Source organism: Vombatus ursinus, unplaced genomic scaffold, assembly GCF_900497805.2.
Source record: "Vombatus ursinus unplaced genomic scaffold, bare-nosed wombat genome assembly UNPS02009770.1, whole genome shotgun sequence".
In the NCBI taxonomy this organism is placed as follows: Eukaryota; Metazoa; Chordata; class Mammalia; order Diprotodontia; family Vombatidae; genus Vombatus; species Vombatus ursinus.
Window position 1 is genome coordinate 18,036,556 of NW_020949548.1, and position 9,010 is coordinate 18,045,565.

The 9,010-nt window shown below is 44.9% G+C and overlaps 1 protein-coding gene across 1 annotated transcript; it reads right to left on the bottom strand.

Moving 5' to 3' along the window:
- Window positions 1–3,666: 3,666 nt before the first annotated feature.
- RPS13 (ribosomal protein S13) lies at window positions 3,667–6,333 on the bottom strand. Its single transcript, XM_027852511.1, has 6 exons — window positions 6,274–6,333; window positions 6,074–6,122; window positions 5,880–5,958; window positions 4,777–4,946; window positions 3,965–4,065; window positions 3,667–3,745 (listed from the first exon to the last, which is right to left on the bottom strand). Exons 1-6 carry the CDS (start codon window positions 6,294–6,296, stop codon window positions 3,712–3,714), a joined length of 456 nt encoding a protein of 151 aa, XP_027708312.1. The 5' UTR covers window positions 6,297–6,333; the 3' UTR covers window positions 3,667–3,711.
- Window positions 6,334–9,010: the final 2,677 nt, after the last annotated feature.

Here is a 9,010-nt window from a genome sequence, read left to right on the forward strand (position 1 = left end):
CTTTCAGGGCTGCTTCCTAGGCCAAGGCACAGCTTTCTCTTCTTGCTCAGATGACCTTGTATTCTATGTCTGTGGAACGTAAGGTCTTCTGGGGTGGAGACTAAGTCCTTTGGTTCTCTGGGTCCCAGCACTAGCAGTGCCTTATACTTAGTCCCGGGTGATGGGGGTAGCTGCTTGTCCATCTCATCAAGCCACCTTTGTTTCTACTACCTTGGGAGGTAGGGGGCCTTTTAATTCCTGGGTTTGAGATCAGAGGCTCTACTCAGCCAGCACACACCAGGTCCAGGAAGCAGAAATGAACCTCACAGAAACAAAAAACTGAAGCCAAAGAAAGAGCTTTGGGGAAGGCTGTTTAGGACAATGCAAAGGGCACCGAACTTGAGAACTGGAAGACTGGGGTAGTGGTCCTGGCTCTGCCACACGAGCCGTCTGACCTTAGGGAAGTTTTAACTTCTAAGTTTGCTTCCACATCTGTAAAATGATGAGGCTGGACCAGATAGCTTCTGAGGTCCTTCTGTCCCTGACAGACTGAGATTCAGAAGGCAGGAACTCTGGCTTTCCCTATTCCTTTCTCCCTCATAGTAACTAGACCCCTCAATATCACAGGAGTCAGAGCCAAGCAACCCCACCTAGTGACCCTAATAAAAACTTTCATGCCTAGAAAGACCCTGTAAGAATCCTAAATGAGAAGACCTTAGTAAGGTGCACTTGGAATCTCAGGAGTGATATGAAATGTGGGAACCTGCCATGTTACTTTACAATGTTTTTTTTGGGGGGAGGGAGAGGCAATTGGGGTTAGGTGACTTGCCCAGGTCACACAGAATAAATGTCTAAGGCTGCATTTAAACTCATGACTTCCTGACTCCAGGGCCCAGGGCTCTATCCACTGCACTACCGAGCTGCCCCTATTACCAACAATCTTGGTATGTGAGTGTTAGAAATGATCCACTGGAAATCTACATGAAGCTGTATGCATCTTAACATTATGGGCTCTTAAACTTTTCATGTTACAGCAATAACATTTAAGTGCAAAATCACAAAGGTTAAAACCTATACCAAGCAAAGAAAGAGTATGTTCATGTTGAAACTATCTTAACAGTTTAAAGTCTTCTGTTCAGACCCTGAGAAAAATGAATGAAGATTTCTAACAATCAAGACTGGTAACAAAAGCCTCCCACCCAGAATGGTGCCAGGTTGGGTGCCACTAGGTTCAAATCCCACATCAGACATTACTACTGCATGACCTCGAGCAAGCCACACTTCAGCTCCCTGGGCCTCAGTTTCCTCATCTATAAATGGTTGGACTAAATGGCCTCACACGTCTCTTCCAGCTCTAGTATGATCCAATGAACTCTAAAATAAATTTCGGCTGCTGTGATTTTACTTATTGTAGATACGCTTTATGACACCAATAACAGCTCCTCCACTTTAGAACAGGAATTTCCAACTAGAGGGGCAGGACCCTTCTGATGTGAAAAACCCCATTCCACCTCCTACATTTGTACTTAGCATTCATTAAGAACATACATGATCATCAGAAGCAATTGTGAATTTAGTGATACTTTTAAGTTTCTGTATCTACTCACAACATTTAGATATATTTGAAAAATAGTAAATACCTTCATCAGTGAAGTGGAACATTGACCTGAGGAGACTGAGCTGGATTGCATTTAGGAAATGTCTTAAATTGTAGCTACATCAATTCCAATATTCTACTGGCAATAGTTCCAGAACTGATCTCATAATAACCCTCCAACAATAAATGCTACGTAAGTAGATACAAGCAATTTGGAATTATTCGAAATAGAGACTAAAACATCCATACCCTTCGATTTGGAAATCCCACTACATACACACCTGGAGTATATAACAAAAAGGCATGATATACACCAAAATATTTACAACAGCACTTTTTGTGGTAGCAAAGAGAAAACAAAGTGGATGCTCATCAATTGCTTAAATGGCTAAACAAATTCTGGCACATGAATGTAATTCCATTTTTAACCCTAATTCTGAGGTAGCTAGGTAGCACAGTAGATTGAGCCCTGGATTCAAAACTAGCCTTAGACTAGCTACGCAACCCTTGGGTAAGTCACTTAATCTCCATTTACCTCAGTTTTTCCCTTTTCTAAAATGAGGATAATAATAGTACCTATTTCCCAGGAGTGTTGTGAGATCAAATGCGTTACTATTTGTAAAACGTTTTGCCAAATAAATTCTGGCTATTATTTCTAACATGATTTGGCTGCAGGTCACTGAATACCATGAAAGTCCTCCACACCTAAGTGTACTCCCTCCACATTAGCTACCTGTTGGGAGCCCAGCTGCAGGACCACCTTCATGAAACTTTCCCTCATGTGGCCCTTCCAACTAGAAGGGATCCCAACTCTATGCCATGTAACCAGAGACAAGTGGCTTTAGGCCTCATTTCTTCATCTGTAAAAGAAAGGGTGTAGATGAGATCATCTCAAAAGTCCTGTTCACATTTAAGTACTTTCTCCTTCATTTTTAATTTGGCTAGCTTTCCTTTATGTTCATCCCATTATTAGGTTAGGACCCAGGCCACATATAATCTTCAAATATCTGACATGATTTTACCCTAGGAGTTCAGTGGTATGTGCTAACTGGCTGGATACCACAAGCTTGTCCCAAGGACACATAGGCAGAAACTGAACCTGGACACCTTGGACAAAGAGAATAAGACAAAGGGGAACACTACTGCTGAGCACCATACAACAGGTCAAACACATGTTGTTCAGCATCAAGGATAGACAGGCACATCAATGGGCAATGAAAGCCAAGAGGGGAAGAGACGCTAATGTAGCATTCTAGAAAGCATTAAAATGTGATGACTGACATTCTACCTGATTGATTTAAGGATTCCAGGATGTAGGGCTGGCACTTTTGAGGACACCCAAGCCAACCCCTTCATTTTCAGGACCCAGAACCTAGCCCAGAGACACAGAAATAATTAAGCAGCAAACCGAAGGAAGTTCAAAGGGAAGCTAGTTCTCAAAGATTTCAGTAGTAATAGTCAGGTGTATTTGTGTACATTTTATTATTTCTATTAAGATGCTCTCATTTCCATCTTGAGTACCTAGGTGATTGACATTTTACAGAGCAACATTAACACCTGGTGGGTACTTTACTGGAGATTATTTTTGGAGGGAAGAGTTAAACACAAAGGTTCAGGTCTTTTTTGTAGCACGGAGAGACAGAGCTGGCACTATGAAAGTCAGCTTTTGCTTAAATAAGACCTCAGTTGTGCTGGTTAAATCCTTCCAAAAATTTATGGAGAAATGTGGACATAATTCCAAGAGATCTAACATATACTGAAGACATCACACACAGACTGAAAAACCAAATGAGAAGAGGCAGGTAAAGAGCCAGTTGATGGGAGACCAGGATCAGAGGTTGCAAGTTTTAAAGTGTTGAGGACAGTGGTAGAAAAAGAGGGATGGATACAGGTTTGGTGACTGAAGAATGAGAAGTCAATTATTAGTGAGCCTCAGTTTCCTTCTCTCTAAAATGAAAGTGAAATGAAAGTGACTAGATAGCAGGCTAAGGCCAATGTAAATTGTGATCCTCTAAAGGAGCTCCCTATAAGAGGGGTGTTTCAGATAGATCTAACAGTTATTTTTCATAAAAGCAGAAACAAAACAAGGATTGAGTTTAGATGTGACTTTATTATTTTAGTACATAAACAAAAATTTATGCAACCAGAGCAGAAGCTGTAGATGATTCACTGCAAGGAAGGAAAATAAAAAGGTATTAACTTTGGTCCTCCACGTCCCCCACACAAAAATAAACTGCCAAAGTGCAGCGTCAAGCAAGGCGATTAGCCCTGGAGCCCACCCAGCAGCTCAGGGCTCTCAGGCTCAGTAAAGACATTCCCGGGACTGCTGTGCTTCAATATACCCCAATCACATAAAAATATCCACAGACACTAATGATCAACACTCACTATTTCCAATTGGGTGGAAGCACTCTCTTGGTCTTGTAGTACCGAGCCAGCCGGTGAATTCGGCTCTCGTTCAGAATCAGACGGAATTTAGAATCCTTGTCCTAAAAATCAAAGCAGTCCAGAAAATCTCTCAAAAGAACATACAAGATAATGAAGGAACAACTGCTAAAACTGGTAAAGAAAAAAAGGTAAATATTAACACCTCAATGAGCTTGCTTACATTCTAATGAAACAATATATGTAAATTCTTTCCTCCCAACAGACATATATAATTATGCTGCAGAATCAAACCACTCAGTACTTAATACTCTCCACATCAACATAAGCCCTGGCTTTTTTTTTACATTGAGGTACACCCATGGCGTGTACTAGCCAACTAGTATCTGTAGAAAGATTTTGGTGAAAATAAAAAGGCCCCCCCCCCCCACCCCCGGCTAACAATCCAATCGATATCCAAGGAAGGTTTTGTCAATGCTAAGGAAAACCACTCTAAAATATCCAATGCTAAGCTGTTTTGACAATTTAAAAAGCACATATGCACATTCACTCTTTGAACCATTCATGTTCAGTCATCCAAAGTCTTTTTTGGGTGATCAAATCACTTCATGCAAGTTGAGGGTATGATGGGCAGGATGAACTTAACTCCCTTTCCCAAAACATTTCAAGGAATAAGAAGGTTATTTAAATATGCTGCAAATTTAAATTTAAAAAAATACACAAAAATACTGTCTTATGAGTCCAAAAAAGAAAAAAAAACCCCCAAACTGCCAATTGCCTTGATTCATCTTATTACATTTTATGACCCGTTTTACCTTTCTGTTTCTCTCAAGATGCTTTCGAACAGCAACAGCTTTCTTGATCAAGTGATAAAGATCTTCAGGAAGGTCAGGGGCAAGTCCCTTGGACTTCAAAATTCTCAAAATTTTGTTGCCAGTTACAAAGCGTACTTGTGCCACGCCGTGAGAATCCCTCAGGATCACACCTGAAAAGGGAAACAATACCCAATTAATCTATTAATTCAGAATAGTTGAGATTTGGCCTAAAACTTATGATTTTTTAAAGAAACACGAGAAGTTACCAGTGCAATGAGTGTTAGATATGGAGTCAGGAGCCAAAATGAATGAGGTTCAAAGCCTTCCTCAGGCAAGACTGTGGCTCTGGGCAAGTTTTTCCAAAGCTCAGTGTCCACATTTGCAAAAGTCGAGAAAATAGTCCACATCCGCATGGGACTGATTTTAAATAAAGTGCTTTCCAAACCTTAAAGCACAATGCAACTGTGAAGCCTTATAAACAATACTGTGAAGGTAGAGCAACAGCAATATTTCAGACCTTGCCACTGCTCTGCTCTTCTCAGTCTGGAGAGATTAAGGCAACGCACGTTCTTTTTAAGGCTTATTTTGTTACTTCCCTCCAGCCATTCCAGGCAAACTGACCTTCACAGGAGACCTCCTTGGCACGGGATAGCCACGGCTGCAAGGCATTCCAGCTTACCTCTGCCTTTTCCTGATATAACTCTACCCATGCCCGAAGTCACTCTGCATAGAGGAGGCAACACCTCCTACATTCTTATTTATCCATGTAGACTCCACTGGAATGGAAGCTCCTAGGGGGCTTTTCTGGCTTTTGCTTTTTACTCTTAGTTCCCAGCAGTGTTATCTGCACGTACTGGGTTCACTGCTTGACTGGGAACTGAGGGTCAGCCTCCGAACAAGACAAAAAGCCGACACACACGGGCTGAATCAATGCCTTAATCTTCCAGGCCTCCAGGAATCTTTTTAGGAATCTGGTCACACTGTCTGCCTCGATTTCCTCATCTGTAAATTGGGACTATCAGCCCGTGCCTCCCACAGTTGTTGTGAGGCTCAAAGGAGATCGTGACCGTGGGCAGCCGGCGCTATCGGGAGCCGGAACTCACCGATCTGGGAGGGCGTCAGGCCCTTCTTGGCCAGCTTGTAGATCTGCTCCTTCACGTCGTCCGAGGTGAGCTTCAGCCACTGCGGGCAGCGGGAGAGGAGACTCAGGGTGAGTGGGTCCAGGCGCCCCGCTCCCAGCCCGCCCGCTCCTCGTCCCGGCCCCCGTCCCGGCCCCCGTCCCGCCCCGGCCCCTCACCGTGGGCACGCTGCGGCGGTACGGCAGAGCCGACTGGGACAGGCCCTTCCTGAGGAGACACAAACGTGAGCGGGTAAGGACGAAAACGTGGCCCGCCCCGGCTCCAACCGCCCGCCCCGCGCCTCGCAATCTACGTACCCTCTGCCCCGCTCCCCGGCCCCACGCGCCCCCGGCTCCCTGCTCGGGCCCTGGCCACTCACCCGGGAGCGTGCATGCGACCCATGATGGCGACGATCTGGCGGCGAAAGAGAGAGGGCCGTAGGGAGCAGGGAAGGAAATCGTTCAATCTGCCGGAAATGACGCGTTCCTCCCGCTATAGGAAGTGACGTTACCGTGTAGGCGCGGTCTAGGAGGTGGAGCCTTGCCCCAGACTGGGCGAGCTTTGGGAAACTGCAAGTTCCGGCGGGCAGTGTTGTCGCGAGGCTGGCGCAGGCCGGCCTGACAGAACTATAGATGCCGGCCCACCCAGAGCGGCCCCAACCAGAGCACAGAAAGGGCGCTCCACGTGGGAGGGCTTAGGGAGGGATCCTGGGTTGGCCAAAGCTCCTGAACGTATAGAGCCCCCCAACCCAACCCCCCCCCCCACCGGGAGACGCGCTCGGGGCAGGCCTGCCTCTCCTCTGCCCGGCAGTGGGTAACCTGGTTATTTGAGCCTGGGAAAGGGAAAAACGCCTACTGTGTGCCAGGCACTGTGCTGAGCGCTTTACTAATATTATGTGTTGATTTTCACAGCACTAGGAGGAAGGTGCTGTTATGATCCCCATTTTACAGTTGCAGGTCCAGCCCACGACCACGGCTCACTAAGCCTAGTTGCCTCCATTCCATTGCCTTGTACTGACTGAGTCTGCAGTCCACTGAGGTCCAAAGTTTTTTCCCTCTTTACAAACTGCAGTCTAGGCATGACTACACTATCCTGTTCTTCTGTAGCTGATCTTTTTAAAAATCAAACTCTACTATTTGACATTTACATGCCCATTCAATTTCATCATGCCAGGGTTAAGGCAGTGTGGTGATGTGGATGAAGCTTGCGGGAGTCAGGAAGACCTGACTTGCTGGCAGTGAGATCACCAGTTAGAGAAGAAGCCATACATTGGTAGGGGGTTATCCTGGAGCTCCTTATACTAGAGACATCACAGGACTACTCCTCTGTCCCTAATTTAATGTTCTCCCTCCAGGAATGCATCCCTTACTGGCATCTAGCTGGAAGCTTTCCCTAAGCATTCTCTCCACTTTCCCTTATCATCATTCCCAGGGTAGTGATCCAACTATTAGGGCCATTGTCACACTCAAGTTAGAAGAGATAGCAGAGGCTTCCCAATCCAACTTTACACATAAGGTAACTGAGGCCCAGGGAGGCTAAATGGCTTGCCCTAAGACAGAAAGGTAATAGATAACTTGTGGAATCTGAACCTGGGCTCTCTTGACCCCAAGATCCAGTGCTCTTTCTGCCCTGGGCCATACTGCTTTGCCAAAACCCAACTCATTTCTCTCATGGTTCAGCCTGTGGTGTTACTGTCTTTTAACATGGCTATTGTTTTTATTGTGATCCTGAGCAAGTGACTGGAGGCCTGGGACTCTGCCTGTCTCCATGTGGTGTACAAAAGGCAGCACTGTATGAAAAGTGCCAGACCTGCAAAGACCCGGATCAAGTCCCATCTCCCGCTAAGTGTGTTGGTTGGGCAAGCATTCTTCACTTCTTGGATTCAATTTCCTCATCTGTTCAATGGTGGTGATACTAGGACTTCTCACCTCAAAGAGATGTTCTAGGCTAGGAATTCAGGCAATGTAGCATGGTGGAAAGAGCAATGAATGTGGTTATCAGAACGTGGGTCCACTGTGTCCAAATGCTCTGTTCATGTCCAGACTGTGTATGAACTTGAGCCAAATCCCAATCTCAGCAGGCTTCCCTTCCTTTGTTAAATGGAAGCAATACTTGAACTACCTCACAGGGTGATTGCTCATAGGGAACAAATCATATTAATGAGTAGTTAGCAAGGGTTCCATGGTGGTACGAAAACCTACATCAAAGTATTAAGGCTGAAAGGGACCTTAGATCAGTCAACATTTATTAAGTGCTGGGGATACAAAAAGAGGCAAAGGACAGTCCCTGACCTTAAGGAGCTTACAATCTAAAGAGATCATTTAATCCAACCCTCTCGTTTTATAGACAAGAAAACTGCGGCCCAGGAAGAAGGGGCTTTCCCAAAAATTATAAAACTATTAAGTAGCAGGGCCAGATCTAAAGATGTTTACAATGGCACAGCAGCAGCCCAGGCTTTAGCATGGCCAAGGTCTGGGTTTACACTTTCCTACTACATGCTTCACCATGCTGTGGAAATGGCCCTAAGGTCTCCAAAATATGGCTGGAAAGGCTTAAAGTCCAAGCCTATTGACAGAGTATTGCTCATTGGATAATAAATTTTTCCACAGTAACTAACAAAAAGCAGAGGAAGGGAAATGTCACATTTACAAAATCATAGATATTCAGGATTACAAGGCCTTTTTATGGGTGACCAGGAAGACATTTAGAAGATATTCCTTTGGCCTGGATAGTTTAGGAAAACCTGCCTGAAGCAAGACGGCTAGGGGAGGCAGAATGGTATAATGGACAGACTGTTGGACCCAGTTCAAATCTCATCTCAGATTCTTCTGACCTCTAGATCCCAGTTTCCTTATCTGTAGAATAAAGGTATTGGACTTGGTGAGGCCTTTTAAGGTCCTTCCCAACACTCTACCTATGATTCTATGGTCCCAGAGTTTTTTCCAGGTCTATTCTGCGGCAACAGAGGGAGTATGTTGCTACTAGCAAGAGGACAAAGTTTTCTGACAAAAATCAAAGACTGAAAATTCAGGAAATTCCCTAATGACAGGCATCATCATCATCATCAACACACACACACACACACACACACACACACACACACACACACACACACA